This window comes from Vipera ursinii, assembly GCF_947247035.1.
Source record: "Vipera ursinii genome assembly, chromosome: 14".
NCBI classification, from domain to species: domain Eukaryota; kingdom Metazoa; phylum Chordata; class Lepidosauria; order Squamata; family Viperidae; genus Vipera; species Vipera ursinii.
In genome coordinates, this window is record NC_139527.1 from 2,391,292 (window position 1) to 2,411,419 (window position 20,128).

The following is a 20,128-nucleotide window of genomic DNA, read 5'->3' on the forward strand; positions in this document are numbered from 1 at the left end:
GGAGGAAGAGAAAAGGAGGAGGGGAGGTGGGGAAGAGAAGGAGGAGGAGGAGGAGGAGGGGAGAAGGAGCCAGCATCCCACCTTACCTTTGCTCCGGCCCCGCCTGCCGCTTGACAGCGCAGCCCCAGCCAGCCCTCCGCCGCATCCCGCCCGCCTTTCCCCGCAGGACTCCGCACCGCCGCTCGCGCGGGCTGCTCCCCGCCGGCCTGGCCCGGCCCAAGCTGCCACCGGCGGGCTCCCTCAAGGTGACCCTCCTTACCTGCGCGGGGCTCCGGCGACGCCCGGGAGGCTGCTAGGCGCGAAGCCCGGCTGGGCTCGGCAGCCGCGGCCCCGGCAAGCCCCCGCTGCCCGCCCCCGGAAGGCGCCCTGGCCCGCCTCGGCCACCCTCGGCTCGCCATGCGCCCTGCCCGGCCGGCCAGCCCGGCCCGGGAAGCGGCTGAGACTGGCGGAGGCGCCTCGGCCGCGGATGCTGCGGGAGCTGGACCAGGATGGCCGCCTCGCCCGCGCCCCCTGCTGGCCGCCGAGAGGGTAGCGCAGCGGCGCTCGGGCGCAGAGCGGCCCCTAGCGGAATCCAGGTGCCACCGCCTTTTCTCCCGTCCCCATGCGGCCCCTTGGCGAGGCATCCTTCCTTCCTTCCTTCCTTCCTTCCTTCCTTCCTTCCTTCCTTCCTTCCTTCCTTCCTTCCTTCCTTCCTTCCTTCCTTCCTTCCTTCCTTCCTCCTTCTTTCTTTCTTTCTTTCTTTCTTTCTTTCTTTCTTTCTTTCTCTTTTTCTCTCTCTTTCTTTCTCTCTCTCTTTCTCTTTCTTTCTTTCTTCCTTTCTCTTTCTCTTTTTCTCTTTTTCTTCCTTCCTTCCTTCCTTCTTTCCTTCCTTCCTTCCTTCCTTCCTTCCTTCCTTCCTTCCCTTGTTTTATTTTCCTTCCTTCCTTCCCTGGTTCCTTCCTTCCTTCCTTCCTTCCTTTATTTTCCTTCCTCCCGTCCATCCGTCCATCCATTCTTCCTTCTGAATTTTCAATTTTACGAAATTTTACAATTCTGTGTATTTGGTGATTTCTTGTTGTATTTGTATTTTGTTTTTGTTTTTTACATCACTGGACTTCAACTGAAATAAAAAGAGGTGTTTAAAAAAAACAAGATCCTAGTCCTCAAGTTCAAAGAGGTGAGGGAAAGAACAATTCTGCCCCTCTCCGAGGACAAGTCCGTACATATGCCTGCGGTTTGCGAAGAGACAGCCCGGCCTCCCCGAGGTGGGATCCATCTCTTACCAAGAGCTCAGCTTCAAGATAATGTGGTCCTGATCTTGTGGAGTGTATTCTGCAATACCTGAGGAGCAGAAATGCAAGTATGTGGCTGTCATGAGGAGGAAGGAAGCAGGACAATGCTGCAGAGTTGCCACGAGGAATATTTCGGCTATCTGGGGATACCAATAAAGGGGAAAGTCTGTGGCTCAGAGTTGAAACATGGGGTCCCTGGTGCTCTCTGAGCTGGCTTGATTTCTTGCAGACCTTTCAGGAGCCAAACTAGGCAACATCATCAGAGCTGGAAGCAAATTCCGCTCCCTTCTAGCACTGATTATGTGACCAATTTGGGTCATGAAACATTTGCCAGAAAACAAACCAGCTCAGAGAGCACCCAGCACTCCTCATATCAGATTCGCTCCAATTCGGCTAGTCTGGAGCGTCTCGTGATGCGAGCTGGGATGACTTGGAGATGGTGAGTCTGGGTCATGGGTAGGCAACCTCGGCTCTTTTATGACTCAAGGACTTCAACTCCCAGAATTCCTGAGCCAGCCATGTCCATGAGTTATAAAAGAGCCGAGGTTGCTTACCCCTGGTCTGGGTGAAGTGGACGGGTCCATCGGGCTGCTTGGGCCAATGAGGAGTTTCCCAAGGTGCCATCTTGGAGCGCCCCTCCAACCTTCCCCCCCCCCCATGAAACATCCGGTCCTCACCTTGGTCCAAGCTGCTGTTAGGATGCCGCAGAATGCTCCAGTACTTGCGTTCGCCTTTTTGAGGCTTCTCCCCCATCACGCCGGCCAGCATGGGGCCAGAGAGGGTTTTCTGGGTCTCATACCTGTTTCACCCCAAGAAAAGAGAACCAGTATCTAAGGAGAGTAGGCGAGGCATGGCTGTATTACGCCCAGAACAAATTTTTGCAGGAACGAGACGATTCAGTTGACGAAGAGGCCCAATTTTGTAGGCTTTGATTCGTTTTATTCAAATTCAGCTTTTTTTTTCCTGATTAGAGAAGAAGGGAACTGTGGGGCTGTTGCTAATCCAAGAAAGCCACCTGGGTGACTTTGGGCCAATCGCCAGGAGGCTGGGAGTTCTAGTTCTGCCTTAGCCCTGAAAGCCAGTTGGGTGACTTTGGGCCAGTAGGGCCAACCCACCTCAGAGGGTTGTTGTGGGGAAAAGAGGAGGAGGAAGATGTACAGCAGGGGTCTTCATACTTGGCAACTTTAAGACTTGTGGATTTCAATTCCCAGAATTCCTTAGCCACCCTGGCTGAGGAATTCTGGGAGTTGAAGTCCACAAGTCTTAAAGTTGCCAAGTTTGAAGACCCCCTGATGTACAGGGTAAGTTCACTAGCGGTGAAAGCAGCAGGCCAGAAATTTCAGGCAGGATTGCTGGCTGGGTGACTTTGGGTTGAGGTCCCAAGGCAGCGATCCCACCCCGTTCCCTTGCCAAGGTGCCCTTGGCCACCACCCGAAGCACGAGAACGAGGGGCTGACCTGAAAGGTTGGTGAAGGTCTTTGGCTGCAGCTTCCAGCACGTCTAGAAGAGTGGAGCCCAAAGGAACTTCCAACACGTGCTGGTACAACAATTGAGCGGCTTTCCTTGCTTCTAGCCGGACAGAAATATTCCGTGTCAGATCGATCCCCTGAGGTTTTGGCAGGGAAAGATCAGGGACTGAACTTTCTGTGAAGAAAGAAAGAAAGAAAGAAAGAAAGAAAGAAAGAAAGAAAGAAAGAAAGAAAGAAAGAAAGAAAGAAAGAAAGAAAGAAAGAGAGAGAAAGGAAAGGAGAATCAGGAACCATTTCCTGGGAAAACAGAACGCTTAGAGCAGTGTTTTCCCAACCTTGGCCATTTTAAGCGGCATGGACTTCAACTCCCAGAATTCCTCAGCCAATGCCTATTCAATATTCTGGGCGTTGAGGTCCACAAGTCTTAAACTTGCCAACGTTGGATGCCCCTGCTCTAGCCAGTCGCGTTTCCCCTTCAGCCAAAGTCGGCTTTGGTGCCCTCCTTCTCCCCTCCCTTACCTGTCTGAGCTTGGCACACCATGCTGGCAAAGTCCACGTAACTCCTGCAGTACAAGGCAGGCAGCAGCTGTGACCGGATAAGGTTATTTTGGAAGTCTCCCCGCTCCAGGCTCTGCATCAGGGCCCCCATGCCTCTGGAGAACTCCTGCTGGCTCTGCCCCATTCCGACAGCACTCAAAAACTAGATTGCCAAGCAGATGGAAAAGTTCACCAAAGGTTAGCAAAGAAAGCAGCCTCTGTGTGTCGTTAAAGGTAAAGTTTTCCCCTGTCCAGCCGTGTCCGACTCTAGGGAACGCTGCTCATCGCCATTTCTTAGCCATGGGAGCCAGCATTATCTGTGGTCATGACTATATGCCGAGGCTCATTGAACGCTGATACCTTCCCAACCAAGTGGTACCTATTTATCTACTCACAGTTGCATGCTGGGCAGGGGCTGGAGCAAGTAACGGGCGCTCACTCCATCGCGTGGCCCTCAGCTCTCAACTTTCCAAGCTGATAAGCTCAGCGTCTTTAACAGCTGAGCCATTGTGCCCCCTCATATGTCATTTTATTTAATGACCCTATAAACCCTTGCTTCAGGGTGGAGTCGGGGGGGGGCGACTCAGTGGAGCTGAGTATTGACTGACCGGATACCCTTCCTGATGCCTATGGGGAGTTTGCAGCAGATATTTTCTATTTGGCCCTGATAGACAAACGTCTATTTCCTGCCTAGGATTGAACTCTCATCTTCTGAGCCGGGAGGCCAGTGTCTTCACCTCTAGGCCACCATGCCACTCGTGCCCTTACATGTCATTAATCATGAATAAACGTGCTCCATCACAAGAGAAATGCCCTACCCTCAAGGAAGACAATGCCAGGGACACCCCCCCTCTCCTCACCTGCACTGCCAGGGGGGTGCTGTAGATGTTCCCATAAACCCCCTCTGGAGTCCCTGCTTCCAGGATGTTTGTTTTCGCTCGTTTCACAGCCCTTCTCACGCTGGCCTGGAGTTTCTCGGGGTACCTGGGGTTTTGTTCCAAGCAGACAAAAGCCAGCCCGGCCATGGCTTCCGTGTCTTGAGCGAAGGACAGGAAAAGAAGGATGGGGTGAGGTGGGGTGGGGTGAGGTCCCAAGACTGCCAATAGTCCCACCCAACTGGGAGGAGGTGACTACAGTGAAAACTCATTTTTCCAGATTGTGAACCAGGGGCCTCTCCCAATGTTAAATTGTGAGACAATTTAACAATTCAATTTAATTATTTGAAATACATAAAAATTTATTTCAGTTTTTATCATTCACATTTCATTCTGTCCCTCCTTTTGCATCTTTCCTTTAATGATTCTATTCCACCATTTCTTTGATATTAGTGTCACTCTGGTCCTGCAGCGAGTTGTCCCATGGTATGTTGTCTCACGGCAAGTTGTCTGGTCATTTGCCTTCTTTTAGAGAGTCATTAGGGACGCAGTGGCTGGAAACCTGGAAACCCACCTAGTGCTGGCCAGAGAGTTAAATTTGGCCCAAAGGCTGAAGAAGCAGCCTCTTCTGGAAGCTTTGGGCAGAGCTGATCTTACCTATGGAGAGAGTCTGGTGGTGATCAAACCTGCCACGGTGTTCAGCCAACAGCAGCTTCCTGATCACCTCGGGATCGGTCCACTTGCTGTGAACGCACAAGGCCAGGACCCCCAAGCTGTACTGGTAGTAGTTAGTGATGGGATGGCCTTTCCCCTTGTGACCTAGGTATAGAGAGAGATGCTTCCTAAACAAGATCCCCCATCTTCCAAGAGGGTCATTTCCCTTCCCATCCCACCCCGCTCCACCCTGGGGCTTCCAGACCCCCGTGTAGGCCGGTGTGTGTGTGTGTCTCTCAACTTGGCAATTCGAAGACCTCCGAATGCGGGCTCATCCTGGTCTGACTCCTCCTTCTCTTCATCCCCCGAGGCTAAGCTTCCAGATCAACCCAGACAAGACGTTGACCTACACACCCTTGGTGGCTTCTAATTTTACTGTCTCGGATGAGCACCGCGATCCTCGTGGGGAGAGCTCTTCCCAATCTGGCTGACCCATTCTTACCGATCTGCTTCATTTCTCTGTTCAAGAGAAGCTTCAGCTGGGTCACCACTCGGTTCCCCTCTGGCGTGTCCATGTTATGACAAGCGGCCCGCAGCGCAAGGAGGTACAGCGCCAGCTCTCCCGTCCCAGGCTGTTTCCGTTGGCCGAGCTCAGAAGATACCCTGGAGCTGGTAAGACAAGAAACCGGCCCATCAGTTCCTTCTCTGCAGGCTGGGAGAGATTCTGCAGCTCTGGCAGGATTAAAGGTATTACAGATAGTCCTCGACTTAGGACTAAAATAGAGCCCAAAATTTCTGTTGCTAAGTGAAGCATTTGTTAAATGAGTTTTGCCTCATTTCGTGACTCTTCTTGCCACAGTTGTTAAGTGAATCAGTCCACTTGGTAAATTAGTAACGTTACAAATTAGTAAATTAGCTAAGAGAATCTTAGTGTCTTCTCCGGGAATGGGATAAGGATGGAAGCTAGAGAGGCTGAACGTTACTGGAGAGAAGACTGTACCACATTTTTTTCTCCCCCCTCAGCCTTAGCAAGTTGAAGACACATGGACTTCAACTCCCAGAATTACCTGGCTGGAGGATTCTGGGAGTTGAAGTCCACATGCCTTAAACTTGCCAAGGTTGAGAAACTCTGGGGTACCACAAAGACAAAACGTACTATTGGCCTTCTAAGCACAGGCAGGAATTCTGCATTTCACCAAGGAAAATTTCTAGGCCTCTGTCTTTTTTTTTAAAGAATTTTCAAGGCAAAATTTCTGGATTGGGACCAGGTTGCACACACCTGCTGCTTTGAGGCTGAAAGACATCCATCAGTCGGGTGAGATACTCCGTTTCCTTCTCCAGGTTATGCTCGTTGGAAAGTCGAAGGCCCAAATAGAGGCTGGGGTTCGGCTCCTGGGATGCATCGTCCACAAGTTTTAGGAGCTCTGAATTCAGTGCCTGGATTAGCTGAAGGTTTCCTGGAGGGAATTCTTCTCAAGAAAGAGAGGAGAAGCATGCTTGAGACTGGGAACAAGCTCCTACTAGTTATGAGCACCTCATCCATCTAAAATACTCTTGTGTTTCTCAGCCTTGGCAGTTTAAAGATGTGTGGACTCCCAAATTGCTGTTATTATTGCTATTTTAATCTCTACAGCCCAGGCAGGGCTTCTCCAAATTTGCAGGACTACAGCTGTGCACGAGAACTTGCCCTCTCTACCTCTACAAGGTTGCTCAAATTGAAATAAGCCCATGGCGGGTGACCTTCGTGTGTCCCACCCTCCATCTCAGATCTCCTGACTCGGTCTGATGATCCATTTCACAGGCATTTCCTGGCGGCCTCAATCACACACACACACACACACACACACACACACACACACACACAAAAGAGAGACCTACTGCACAGCTGGACTGATGCAAACAGGACGTGGAAGAGGAAGAGGAAGGGCGTCCAGAGCCACCGAAAAACCATCCCGACAGAGACCAAGGCAGGAATACGCTGTAGCCTGTCCCAAACAGATTCCTCAGGAATCCCGGATCACTGATCAACCGCAAGGAGCGATCTGGGTCACGGCATCCTCCCGGGAGCAATGGCTGAGTCTACAAAAGTGGAAGGACTTTGACTTGAGTCAGAGGAAAAACAGCACCGAGAGAGAGACTCCACGGGACTTTGGCATGCCCGTATCACGTTTCGATCTCTGATTTATGGATGGGGGCAACTGCTCCGCCTCACCTATGGAACCGGATGGAGTCAGCGAGAGATTTCAGAGGGGACTGAGAGATCCCCACGTTTTTCTCGCTGCTTCCTTAGAACTTCTCATGGCCTGGAAAAGCTGCTCAAGGCAGCCGGACCTGCTTGGTGGCAGCCATCGTCTAGACTTTTTTGACCTTCCCCTGGAGCCTTGCTACACCTTCTTAGAAGTGTGGAATGACTGCCATGCTCAAGGCCTCGTGTTGTGCTCCAGAGAAGCGCAGGTCGCATAAACTTTCCCAGAAGTCTTGCTGAAACAAGGCCAGCCTAGACCCACCCCGTTAAGGCACAAGTATATTCATTATCACTCTTGTAAGTCTCTTGCACCTCGATTCTTCTTCTACAGACCCAGGCTGAAAGAAAGTTAGTTTGTGAGAAACTCTTCTCTATATGGTTAAGCAGAACATAGTTTGTTTATTCAATCGGCCACGAGGAGTTCTCCTTAACACCCTCTCCCTAACGGAGTGACAGCTATAAAGCCTGGATCTGTTTAAAGCCTGGATCTCTGAACTGAGAGAAAACTAAAACCCAAAACAGAAAAATAAGGGCTGTCTCTCCCTTCCTCTTGGATCTGCCTTCTCACCCAATAAAGGCGATATTTTCCAGAAATAGGTCCGGCTCAACCCAACGGGGCTAGAAGTTTTGAATTTTTTATTTTTAAACAGGCAGATTGATAAAACAGCCGTCCCAGATCTGGTTCTTCGTGGGAAAATCCCCCAGTAGCCCACATGCCTGGAGGGCAGCAGAAGCAGCTGCCTTGATGCCTCTTACCTTAATTGTTCTGGTCCTGATTCCGTCCCAGAGAGCTCTTCTTTCCAATTCTGAGGAGGAGCCAGAAGCCGTTCTTGTTTACCCTTTGTCATACGATCTCTGTTTCCCCTCCCAGCTGCTGAAGTCAGCTGTTTTTGCAGGATGTGGCTTCCAAGAAAAAAGAAAGAAAGAGATCTGGAAGGCAGGGCAGATGACAACTGTGTTGGAATGCATAAATGCTAGGCAGAGAGAGAGAGAGAGAGAGAAAAAGAATCCGCTAATATCTGAAACAAATAACACCATTTAAATAAATCGATAACGGTTAAATTTCTTATCAGGCAAAGAACAAAAGGTACAGGAATATTTGCTTTCCTTTTTAAGGCAGAATCTGAGTTACCACTGAACGTAACTCACTTTTAAAACAGGGGTTGTTGTTTTGTTTGTTTTTACAAAGATTTTTGTGATACCCCTTAGAACTCCTGAATGCCATTAATTATTAAGCCGGAGTCTAACTTTAATGTCAGAAAGCTCATTTGGGATACATTTGTGAGACCAGTTTTGATTGAAACATCAAAAAGATTGCCCTGGAGCAATGTTTTCAGCGTGCTTCTGTGGGAATGGGTCTCTTCAGATATTGCTGCTTTATTTGCATATTAAGAGCAATACCCTACTGAACAAGGAAGCAGAAATCAAGATTTTGCAAATTGAAGCAAATAGTGTAACCTTTAGTGGAAAAGGTTGCTTGCTAAAGAAATGATTAACCAATTCAATCTTGTGTATTATGCTTGTTTAGTGATAGGTTTTAGGTTTTCTCCAGGCAGGGAACATATTAGCCTCCTTCCTAGCCGTATTTTCTTGTGGAAATGTGTCCTTTTCAACCTGCCTCCAGAAGTGGTGAATGCTCCAACACTGGAAGGTTTTGTGAAGAGACTGGACAGCCATTTTTCTGAAATGGCAAAGAAGCCCTGGAGCGGCTTATTTTTATTCCTTCATTTCCTTCCTTCAATGAAAGCTCAAAGCAGCGGCAGGAGAGGCTGTCAGGAATATAAAAGATAATTCCAGGAGCTAAAATTCCATTTCTAATAGGACACTGAGGATGGCAAAACAGGGAATGCTGCCCTCCTGTGGCCAGAGAGAGAAACCAAAAATAATTTTGTGAAAAGTGCAAAACTAATTTCATGGGAAGTTTATTTTGGTAGAACAGGACATTTCTGAGTACACCTAAACCCCAAATCCTTACAAAAGATGATCGCCGGTGACTTTAGCGAAGAGCAGAAGCACAAGTTGCCCAACAGGTCCAAGCTCCTCACTGCAGGATCTCAAATATAGTCAAGGAAGACTTGAATACTTTATTGTTTAGCACAAGCATCACATCTTCCAAGCATAACCCAGCTGCAACAGTTTGTACAATTCAAAACATAATACAGTCCTAAAAATAAAATACATAAAAACATCATCCAATATTTTCAGGTTAAAAAGTCACATTTTTAATCATGTTAAACGTTACAAAAGCAATGACACAATACCATGATGAAAGTTACAAAAACAATGATATAATTTTATTTGTTTTTAAATTTTGTATTTCATGGTTTTAACTGCCCTGTAAACCGCCCTGAGTCCTACGGGAATAGGACGGTATACAAATCCAATAAAATAAATAAATAATACCATGATGGGTTAAATAGTTCACTAATTTAAAATGACATTTTTGATAAAAAGATGTGGGGTAAAAAAAACAGTTGTCAGTTTCTTCCAGAAGAAAAAAAAACGCAACTTCAGTGTTCAGATACATCAGGGGTCTTCAAACTTGGCCCTTTTATGACTTGTGGACTTCAACTCCCAGAATTCCTCAGCCAGCATGCCTGGCTGAGGAATTCTGGGAGTTGAAGTCCACAAGTCATAAAAGGGCCAAGTTTGAAGACCCCTGAGATACATGAATATCACAACAGGTATCTCTTGGTGAAGAGATGGTGCTGGCTCAGGAATTCTGGGAGTTGAAGTCCACGAGTCATAAAAGAGCCACGTTTGCCTATCCCTGGGTTAGGTGAAAGTGTGATGGCTTTCTGGGTTAAGTACTGAACTAGTTGAGGCAAAACCTGGATTTCTTTCTCTCCTCTCCTCCTTTTCCCTCCCTCTTCCTCCATTTCTCTCCCCTTCCTTCCTTCCTCTTCCTTCCCTCCGCTTTGAGGATCACTCTTCACTTTTCCTATCTCTAACCACAGAAACCCAATCATCGCTTTTGCACTCGGAGGACTTTCTATCTCTACCTCTTTAATCAGGCAGCCCCCATCATGCTCTGCGCGCTCCAGAGGGCCTTTCTTCAAAGGACCCTCTCCGGCCTTCTAATTCGGTGCCTGCTTGGAACGGCGGCCCGCGGGCACTTTCCCGCGGTGCTAAACCTCGAGAAACCTCACATTTTCCTGCCCGGAGGAGTCCGCACCGTTCCCTCCTGAGGCCACAGCAGCCCCTCTGGGCTCCCGTTCAGGCAATACCGGAAACACCCTCTGAGTTGGAAGGGCGGACTTCCGGTTGGCTGGGGAGGGGAGGGGCGGGGCTTAGCCAGGCAAGGGGGATCTTCACGTGGAGGAAGGCGGCGGGCAGAAGCGGCTGATCGGCCACGATGGGCGGTCTGGAGAAAAAGAAGGTACCGCCTGGCTTTGAGCTCCCGGAGTCTCGGCGGCTGACACGCCCTGAAAAGCCTTCGGGCTCTCTTGTCACGTGTACAAAATAACATCTGAATGTAGACGCGCCACTTCCGGGTTTAGCCGCCTCCCAACTCGCATCTACCCAGCGGGTCTGCGCTTTGGTCTCTCTCTCTCTCTTTCTCTCTCTGGGTCAATCAGAGCGGCTTGCTTCGGGGAAGATGGGGCGAAGGGTCGAGCCTCCTTGCTCAGGAGCAGTCTACCCCTTGTATTGTATTGACGTTTTTAAATACTTTGTAAACCGCCCTGAGTCCTACGGCGGTATATAAATTCAATAAAACAAACATAAATGCCAGGGAGCGAGAGCCTTCCTGGCTTTTATTTTGAGCTGGCTTCAAGGGAGGGCCGGGCGAGGGGATTCCTCTGGTTTATTCAAGCCCTTTGGGAAGCTGCAGGGACCACCCACCCGCGAAGTGACCCCCTCCCCACCCCCAAGCCAGCTGCAAGAGGGGCTCTTGGCCTCTGAAGAATTGGGGGCCGGAGGGGGTGGGATTTCCTAACCCGGTTTGGACTGCCTCACCTGGTCTGTCCTGGGCTGGGACTGCATGCCAACCAGCATATTTAGAGCTGATCATTCTTTGTAGACAAAAGATAGTAACTATTTTCTCTCTCTTTTTCCCTACCCCTCTACGAAAGTATGAGAGGGGTTCGGCCACCAACTATATCACCAGAAATAAAGCTCGGAAGAAACTGCAGCTCAGCCTTCCAGATTTCAGGTATGGCAAAGATATTTAGTGGTCTCCTGAGGGGGGGTCATTTGCTCTGTTTGGGTAGGGAAGTTGCCGTGATGCCAGGTAGGAGTGGAGTAGAAACTCATGGGAAGTGGGTCATACTGCTTGGTCTTGGCCAATTGAACTGTGCTTAACTGAATTATCTCAGGGTTTGGGCTTGCGAAACGCAGGAAGTCCTCAACTTACAACAGTTCAACTTTGTGACCGTTCAAAGTCACAAAAAGGCATGTAACTGTTCTTCCCACTTATGACCATTGCAGCATCCTTGTGGCCATGTGATCAAAATCCGGGTGCTTGGCAACTGAGTCATATTTATGACGGTCGCAGTGTCCTAGGGTCAAGTGATCCCCTTTTGCGACCTTCTGAGTCAATGGGGGAAGCCAGATTCACTTAACCACCTTGTTACTAACTTAAAATCTGCGGTGGTTTACTTAACAACTGTGGCAAGAAAAGTCGTATAAAACCTGTACAGATCCTCAATGGAAGGCAGGCTGGTTGCGATTGTTTTTTTCTGCAGTCCTAACTATCCGTTGAAGTCTGTGCCTGTCCTGGTCAGTTGCCGTGCCAAACAGTTATTGAGGAACAAATAACACACTTAATAATTCCTCTGAATAACTGGATGAGCAGCTTCTTGGGAAGTCTGAGTCAATGCAGGAAGAACATTCTTTGTTGTGCCTTTTTAACGATGGCTCTGATGCTAGGTGTCCATTTCAAATCCTTGGGAGACAATGGAACCTAGAATGTGAAGCCAGCCAAGATCTTAAGCTGGCAGATGGGCAAGCTGAGTCTGTTCTCACCCGTTTTCCTTTTTCAGGCGACTCTGCATCCTAAAGGGGATTTATCCCCATGAGCCCAAACACAAGAAGAAGGTGAACAAGGGATCAACAGCTGCTCGGACTTTCTACCTCTTGAAAGACATAAAGTTTCTTCTCCACGAGCCCATTGTCAACAAATTCCGGGAATATAAGGTATATAAAGACCCCGGAACGGATGAAAGCTGCAGATGAACCTCGGGGCATAACAGCTACTTTGGAGGTAGCAGCTGGGAATTATTGGCACTTTTCAAAAATTGCCGTTCTGCAACTTGCCCAGAAGTTGTAAAGCTTTTTCTTCCTGTATTCACGATTTGATCAGCACAGTTTTCACTTACAACCCAGGGGCAAAACCATTCTGATCTCAGAGCAGATGTCAAAGTTACAAACAACCGGGATGCCCTGGGAAGTTAATTCTGAGAGAGAGAACAATATTTTAAAAATATTGTTCTTATTTTTAAAATAACTCGGGGCAGTGAACCTACCTAATACTCCTTCCCCTCCTGTTTTCCCCACCACAACCCTGTAAGGTGGGTTGGGCCGAGAGACAGGAATGAGCCTAAAGTCACCAGGCTGGCTTTCTTCCTAAGTCAGTCTCCTGGTTTCTTGCCTGCCTCCTTCACCGCTACACCAAACTCTCAACACCCTATTATTATAGGTTGCTTAGTATAAAAGAAAGTAAGCCAACTTTTCAGCGTCTCCTTGTTGCAGAAGAGGAAGGAAACCTACTGGTGGATAGCATGCCAGACTCTTAGAATTGTGGGCTGGACATGGGGAAGTCTGTGGTTGTGAAATGCTTCTCTACCCCCCAGGTGTTTGTCCGCAAATTGCGTAAAGCCTATGGGAAGAGCGAATGGAACACAGTGCAGCGCCTGAAAGACAACAAGCCAACTTACAAGTTGGATCACATTGTCAAAGAGAGGTAACAGTTGGAAGCTGTTCAAGATCAGCAATCTGCCGTGGCTTTGCGGGTGGGGGGGGGGGAAGTGAGCAGTGTCAGAGAGGCAGCGCCCCTGGGAGTAAAATATTCCTTTAGTTTGGATAAAGGACTCCAGGCAAGAAGGCCACGGAGATGGTGTTGGACGTGTCTTCTCTCGATGGCTGCAGGTACCCAACCTTTGTGGACGCCCTGCGTGATTTGGACGATGCGCTCTCCATGTGCGTCCTCTTTTCCACCTTCCCGCGCACCGGCAAGTGTCACGTCCAGACCATCCAGCTCTGTCGCCGGCTGACGGTGGAGTTTCTCAACTTCATTATCGCCTCGCGCAGTCTTCGCAAGGTGAGCTGAGACGGGCCTGTTGGGAGATGCAAACGCTGATCGATTTCCCCGGGATCAATACATGCCAAGAGAGTAATAAGTCAACGAAGGAGCTGTTGGTCCACTGACGGCGTACCTATGACCCATGTTTTCAAAGCTGACCCACCCTGATGTTGTCATCAACACCCGACAACAGCTGTTCTCCAGAGCTGGTGGTTTGGGGCTATTTTTGGAAACTGGGGTCCACGTGAGGATGGGGTGTGATCTCATGCCACTTCCAAAAGTCAGATGAGCACTGGAAAGTCATATGTTCGTGAGGGGTTCAGAGGCCACGGGTTCTCGGAAGCCACTTCAAGAACAAAGGCCTCGTGGGCCTGGGAGAAGAAATGGGCAGGCCGCAGAGCGGGTCAACCGAAGTGAGAACACTGCCTGAAGGAAAGTGGCATGTGGCAGATCCATGCCTGATTGGATTCTATTTCTTACTTTTTTTAAAAAAAAAATGACTACGTAAAGAATTGTTTTTGTTTTGTTCAGGGGGAATGGGTGACAGGGCAGCAGAGTTGAGTTAGGCGTTTTCTGAATCGTTGACACGCTCAGGCCAAAAAGGTTTACCATCCTTGTGCTAGTCGTTTCTTACCTGTCTGCAGACTCTATAGACTTTTCCGGCTGAGTTTGTTTTTCTGTGCTTTTGTGCAGGTCTTTCTCTCCATTAAGGGCATCTATTACCAGGCTGAGGTGCTGGGCCAGCTTGTCACCTGGATAACACCTTACGCCTTTTCCCACAACGTGAGTTATCGGTTGTTTTAACTCGTTTTAACAAGAAAGGAACAACCTAGAATTAAGGAGAAACTTCTCAACAATAAGAACAATCAGCCAGAGGAAAGGCTCGCCTTCAGACGTTGTGGGTGCTCCATCACTGGAGGTGTTTAAGGAAAAACTGGACAGCCATTTGTCTGAATAGTATAGGGTTTCCTGCCTGAGCAAGGGGTTGGACTAGAAGACCTCCAAGGTCCCTTCCAACTCTTACGTACGTAGGCTGCCTTCACCAGAAGCCAGATTCCTCCTCGTTATTTGAGTGCTGAACTCTCGTGCTTGATGTTTAGTGTTTGGTGTTCTCATGGGAGGGAAATCATTAACTTATTTAAAAAAAACAAGGTGAAAATGGCAATTAACAATTAACTCCAAGCATTGTTAGAAGCCGTTGGTGTCCAGTTGCTGGGACCAAGAACATTGTCTTCATTTATTTAGAAGCATTCCTCTCATTTTTTTTTTTTTAAAAATATATATTTTGTTAAATCTCAATTATTACCAACCCGGGTATCCCCTCCTGTGCCTGTATTTATTCCAACTTCCTTTTAATGTTAAGCCATACCCTACATTTCCTTTTTTAAAAAAATTATTCCTATTTGCAAAAAAAAAGTATATAGCTGGAAGTTAGTGTTTTTTGTGGTGTTTTTTTTTAAGTTTGTGCACATTGATTGATTGGCTGGCTGGCTTTCTGTCTTGCAGCACCCGACAGATGTGGATTATAGGGTAATGGCTACTTTCACTGAATTCTACACAACCCTCCTTGGCTTTGTCAATTTTCGTCTTTATCAGTCTCTTAACTTACACTACCCTCCGAAGGTGAGTGAAACAGGCAAACCTCTGAGAAGCCCAGTTTATCTTCTTACAGGCAGTGTTCCCAACTCTCTCTTTAATATCGAGCCACACCTAACGCTTCCTTTTTTTGAAAAGAATTATTTCCCAAAAATGTCCCAAGATTTCTGTGACTGTAACCTTAAAACGACTATAGTGTATAGCACTCGTGGCTTGGGGGTTGACACCCCCATGTCTGTGGTCTGTGCTTTTCAGATTGAAAGCTGCTGCTCAGTAGAAAGCAAGTCGGAGGATGGGGAAGCTTATGCCTTGGACTCGGAGAGCACGTTGGAGGTGAGAAGGCTGGTGCCCAACCTCCATATCCCTCCTTAAGAAGCATTCATTGCAGTCTCTTCGGAGACGGAGATTCTAAGGCATCCTGGTCATGGTTGTCCCCAAGGTGCTTTTTCAAGAGACAACTGAACTTTTCTTTGAAGGCGTTTCACTTCTCACCCAAGAAGCTTCTTCTTATCTCTGACTGGGTGGTGGAGAATGGGAGGATCTCTATTCCATACAGGCCGCTGGTCATTTGCCTTCTTTTTAGAGAGGCATTGAGACCACTTGGGGTGTGTGTTTACCTGTGTCCTCAGGGTCACCTGAGTGGTGCAAATGGGTGTGGAGCCTTCCTGGAACTGCTGAAAGGGCTTTTGTTGTAGACTGGAGATAGATGGTGTCTCTCTCCCCCTCTGTTGAGTGTCAGTGTTTCTCAACCTTGGGAGTGTGAAGATGCGTGGACTTCAACTCCCAGAATTCCCCAGCCAGCTTGTTTCAATTCTGGGAATCTGCATTAACTGCATGCTTCACGTACGTTCATTAGGCTTAAGTCATCAATTAATGGTTCTCTTTTCTCCTCCCCTCCCCCCACCCTTAGAAACTGTCGGCTCTCAGCACCAGCCTGGCTCGAGTTGTTGCCCCCAACATAGAGGATGAAGCCGAAGTGGATGAGTTTCCCGTGGAAGGAGTGAGTGACGCGGGGGTGGGTGGGGATGTCTTATATATCGACTCCCTGGTTTTTTTCGGAGTCAAAGTATAACGCCTTCCAAGAGGCAGGATGTTGGGGGCAGACGAGGCCAGATGCTGGAGCATCTCTCGTTCCTACTTTGAGATAATTATTATGAAGCAAATGCCGGCCTTCGAAAAACCCAACGAAGCAATCTCCGTCATTATTCCAAGAATAATATTCTTTGTGGTTCCATACATTCCGTCAGATCGAATTACATTCACAAAGGCCTGAGGTTTTATTTCTTAATTCATTTAATGCCGTTGTTTTTTTTAATAACCTCTCCAACGTGGAGGGGGGGGGCCTTGATAGAGCTTTTCTTTCTCTACCAGGAGACTGCAGAACAAGAGGAAGCCAGGCGGAAGGAGGAGAAGGACTTGGAGAAACAGAAGAAGCTCTTCGAAGGACTGCAGTTCTTTCTCAACAGGGAGGTGCCTCGAGAAGCCTTAGCCTTTGTCATCAGGTGTGTAAGCCCTTGCCGTTGTTTCACCAGCTCTCTTCTGGAATTCGGGCAGGGCTGGAGCACAGCGCTGGGTTGCTCTGCAGCCCTTTGAGGTGGTGGCTTGTGTTTAGGTCTTAATGGAGCGAGCCTCCTGCATGGATGTCTCTGGAGGTCCTCAGTCATCCAGGCCACGGTTGTCCCAAAAGCTGCGCTTTCAGGAGTCAACTGTACTTTCTTGTTTTTCTTTGAAGACGTTTCGCTTCTCATCCAAGAAGCGTCTTCGGCTCTGACCGTCCACCATCCAGTCAGAGTTGAAGAAGCTTCTTGGATGAGAAGCGAAACGTCTTCAAAGAAAAACAAGAAAGTACAGTTGCCTCCTGAAAAAAAGCATCTTTGGGACTCCTGCAAGGATCTCCATTAGGGCACCAGGATGTATCCTGGAGAAGTCCAAGTACTTGATAAAAGGATGCCATTTTTTCTCCTGGGCGGGCGGTGTGTGTAAGTTGTCTTCTCCCCTCTGGCTACCTGAATGTAAAATGGTCCACAAACTCTGCTCGGGTTTTTTTTCTTTTTCTGCTGACTTCATGGACTCAACCGTACAGCTTGAAAAGGGCATCTGGTCGCTTTCTGTTGGGATGCCTATGGAGATTCTCAAATCATCCAGGTCATGCCCGCCCCGAAGGTGGCTTTTCCCAACAACAAACACATTTTCTTTGGAATTGTAACACAATGCGAATTTGAATCTAAAACCTGTCGCTAGATCTGGCTTAAGCCCGCCTCTCCTTCCCCAGGTGCTTTGGGGGCAAAGTGTCATGGGACAAATCCGTCTGCATCGGCGCTACCTACGAGGTTACGGATCCATGCATCACCCATCAGATTGTGGACCGGCCAAATGTAGAGCAGCAGGTGGTTGGAAGGTGAGAGCTGCTCTTTGGGAGTAAAAAAAGACTGCCGTTGAAGTTAAAGGAGCCACATTGTTCGTGCTGCCGAGTCACAAAGTCCTAGGGCAACTTATGACTGTTTTTCATACTTACGACCATTGCAGCACACCCCTCCCGATCAAAATTCAGACCCTTGGCAACTGACTTCCATTTATGACGGTTCCAGTGTCCTGGGGTCATGTGAACACACCCAAAGTCAGCGGGGGGAAGCCAGATTCATTTACCAGCCATTTAACTCACTTAACGGCTGCAGTGTTTCGCTTAACAACTCTGGCAAGAGAGGTGGTAAAATGGGGCAAAACTCACTTAACAAGCGTGTCACTTAGCCAGCAGAAATTTTGGGCTGAGTTGAGGGCTGTAAGGCCACAACGTACAACCGGGATTCTAAAATACCCACTTCTCATTGGCTTTCCTTTCTCCCCAGATATTATCTCCAGCCTCAGTGGGTCTTTGACTCGGTCAACGCCAAGATGTGCCTTCCGGTGGCTGATTACTTCCCCGGCGTAATGCTGCCTCCTCACCTCTCCCCCTTCGTCTCGGAGAAGGAAGGGGATTACATCCCTCCGGAGAAGCTGAAGCTTTTGGCCTTGCAAAGGGGTGAAGCACCAGGTATCCAGCGGTTCCTGGGTTTCTGGCGAGCACGTTGTATTCTGTGGGGGCTGAGAGGGTAACACGGTTTGGGTCTTTCCAGCAGCAGAAGATAGTGAGTCCGAAGAGGAAGAGGGGAGCAGCGGAGAGGACGAAGGCTCAGAGGAAGAGGACGAGAAGGATTCTGACCAAGAAGATGAAGGGAAGCTACGTAAGATGGAAGCACAGAGATCTCAGAACAAGGTATCACAAAAGATGCTTAGGAGGGACCTGATACGATGGGTGTGAATCACCGCAGTGGATAAGTTGGTAACCTGGTGGTTAAGCGAATCTGGCTTCCCCATTGACTTGGCTTGTCGGAAGGTCACAAAAGGGGATCACAAGACCTTGGGGACGGTCATAAATATAAACCAGTCTCGAGCGTCTGAATTCTGATCACAGGATCATGGGGATGTTGCAAAGGTCGTAACTCTGAAAAACGGCCCTAAGCCTCTCTCTTTTAACAGTGCCGTTGGCTTGGGAAGGCTTCCTGATTGTTGCGTTCTCTGGTTGAACTGGAGTGCCCAATTTTTGAGTGCCCAATTTCCTTTGGTCTCAGAATCTCCCAGTGAAGGTGACCCCCGGCCAGGTGGTGAAGGAGGATAAGCAGTGTCTGATGCAGGAGCAGCAAAGCGAGGAAAAACGGTTGGCCATCATGATGATGAAGAAACGGGAGAAATACCTCTACCAAAAAATAATGTTTGGGAAGAAGCGCAAAATTCGAGAGGTATCCTTCTTGCCTTTGCTCGGTTTGTGGGTGCGTTTTACCTCCTGAGGTTCTTCGGAACTGCAGGAATTACGTGTGACGGTGACTATACGTGTCCCCGGATAATGTTGCAGGAGCCAATCTGGGTCGGTTATCAGAACCACAGGTTTAGTCTTCTGAGCTTTCAGACTTGTGCAAGAGCCCATTTTTTGGGGGGGGGGAATTAGCTGTGAGAATTGGACCTAGCTTTTTTTTTTTTCTTTTTTTCCCAGGCAAACAAACTGGCAGAGAAACGGAAAGCTCACGATGCGGCAGTAAAATCAGAAAAGAAGAAAAGCAAGAAGGCACGCCGGGAATAAAAGAGCCCATCTCATTTTGGGCTATCGTTTCATGACGCAGCCCTGGAAAGGGGACGTGGGACCTAAAGCCAGTTCTTTCCCATGGAGGTGGACAACATTGGAATTCCTGATTCTTTAGGTGTTTTGCCTGAATCCCCTCCCCAAAGCAGAATTCAATAGAACCGGGTCAAGAATAACCCTGATTTCTTCAGGAAAACCCATTCTGCTGAAAAGACCTGTAAATTCTTGGTTCCGTTTCTGTTTTTATGACGGCCACTCTATCAGCCCTCAGTGAGACGGTCAGGCAGATCTTCAGGCTTGGATGGAGAAATGTTATTTTTGAGCAATAGTCACTAACAGCCCCGCTTTGCCCAGGACACATGAAATAGCAGGCATGTGAACAAGGTTCCTATCTGGAATCGGAAAATTGGTTTGCTGAGTATTCCGAGAAGATTCCTCTTCTGCCCCTGTTAGTTTTGGCACAGAATAAAAACATTTTGAGGCTCTTGCCTGACGCACCATTTTAAGTGTCATTTTCTTGCAAAGTAATCTTGCTATAGCATGTCAATAAAATCTCGAATTAAGATAGTTTGGCTGTACCTCAGTTGGAGGTTGACCTCCCGCCAGCAGACATGGCTCCTTTGCAGCCATTGTGCTGTCTGCCTTTGCATTTCAGTTGCAAATTACGGCACGGTGAATTGAGATTTCATTAAACTGAACTTTAAAACACATTCAGCTATCAGTCTGCATCCATCTTTTTATTTTTTTAATACGTATATGGATTCGACTTGGGAGAACACACTGGGGTGATGTGTGATATCCGAGGGTTCAAAACATTACAGAGATTTTAAAAGGTATAACCTCGTTTCTTTCCTAATAACTTTTACCCTTTGCATCCATTTTGGCTCTTCTGTGCCCTCATGTCTTGGTTTGCGATGCTGCCAGGCTAAAAAGCACATTAGAAGCCTATCCCTAATTTTTATTTTTTTTAAAAAAAAATATTTAAACCAAAGGTTTAAACCGCAACAGCCAAAGTGGTCAAAACCCCTGGAAAACCACACCCATAACATCCAAAATAAAGGCATCCACTCAAGCTTAGGCAACCGCAACAGGACAGTCATTTAAATAGCCAATTAAAACGCCACTA

At 48.2% G+C, this 20,128-nt stretch overlaps 2 protein-coding genes across 4 annotated transcripts; one reads left to right on the forward strand and one right to left on the reverse strand.

Moving 5' to 3' along the window:
* Positions 1 to 1,037: 1,037 nt before the first annotated feature.
* Positions 1,038 to 8,025, reverse strand: TCN2 (transcobalamin 2). 2 transcript variants are annotated; one of them, XM_083373434.1, is made up of 10 exons: positions 7,808 to 8,025; positions 6,685 to 6,885; positions 6,086 to 6,275; positions 5,309 to 5,475; positions 4,810 to 4,971; positions 4,138 to 4,313; positions 3,260 to 3,440; positions 2,729 to 2,915; positions 1,949 to 2,070; positions 1,038 to 1,320 (listed from the first exon to the last, which is right to left on the reverse strand). In XM_083373434.1, the coding sequence occupies exons 2-10, from the start codon at positions 6,755 to 6,757 to the stop codon at positions 1,259 to 1,261; spliced, it is 1,320 nt and encodes a 439-aa protein (XP_083229560.1). In that variant the 5' UTR covers positions 6,758 to 6,885; positions 7,808 to 8,025; the 3' UTR covers positions 1,038 to 1,258. The 2 variants fall into 2 exon arrangements, with proteins under 2 accessions (XP_083229560.1, XP_083229559.1); XM_083373433.1 differs by having other exon boundaries at positions 1,038 to 1,411.
* Positions 8,026 to 10,333: 2,308 nt separating this feature from the next.
* On the forward strand, positions 10,334 to 19,502 carry PES1 (pescadillo ribosomal biogenesis factor 1). 2 transcript variants are annotated; one of them, XM_083373358.1, is made up of 15 exons: positions 10,334 to 10,430; positions 11,125 to 11,204; positions 12,034 to 12,187; positions 12,844 to 12,953; positions 13,139 to 13,310; positions 13,986 to 14,075; positions 14,799 to 14,915; positions 15,144 to 15,221; positions 15,799 to 15,888; positions 16,260 to 16,390; positions 17,161 to 17,286; positions 17,735 to 17,919; positions 18,002 to 18,141; positions 18,497 to 18,664; positions 18,916 to 19,502. In XM_083373358.1, exons 1-15 carry the CDS (start codon positions 10,407 to 10,409, stop codon positions 19,000 to 19,002), a joined length of 1,752 nt encoding a protein of 583 aa, XP_083229484.1. In that variant the 5' UTR covers positions 10,334 to 10,406; the 3' UTR covers positions 19,003 to 19,502. The 2 variants fall into 2 exon arrangements, with proteins under 2 accessions (XP_083229484.1, XP_083229485.1); XM_083373359.1 differs by having other exon boundaries at positions 18,005 to 18,141.
* Positions 19,503 to 20,128: the final 626 nt, after the last annotated feature.

What these genes read in the sequence shown, in the direction of transcription:
- TCN2 (XM_083373433.1), bottom strand. Translation starts at nt 6,757, where the DNA reads ATGGTTTTTCGGTGGCTCTGGACGCCCTTCCTCTTCCTCTTCCACGTC. An exon ending in TGCATCAGTCCAGCTGTGCA is followed by an intron (nt 6,276 to 6,684) that starts GTAGGTCTCTCT and finishes TTTCTTGAGAAG; the next exon opens with AATTCCCTCCAGGAAACCTT. An exon ending in GGTGTGCCAAGCTCAGACAG is followed by an intron (nt 2,916 to 3,259) that starts GTAAGGGAGGGG and finishes CTTTCTTCACAG; the next exon opens with AAAGTTCAGTCCCTGATCTT.
- PES1 (XM_083373358.1), top strand. Translation starts at nt 10,407, where the DNA reads ATGGGCGGTCTGGAGAAAAAGAAG. An exon ending in GATCACATTGTCAAAGAGAG is followed by an intron (nt 12,954 to 13,138) that starts GTAACAGTTGGA and finishes CGATGGCTGCAG; the next exon opens with GTACCCAACCTTTGTGGACG. An exon ending in GCAAAGGGGTGAAGCACCAG is followed by an intron (nt 17,920 to 18,001) that starts GTATCCAGCGGT and finishes GGGTCTTTCCAG; the next exon opens with CAGCAGAAGATAGTGAGTCC.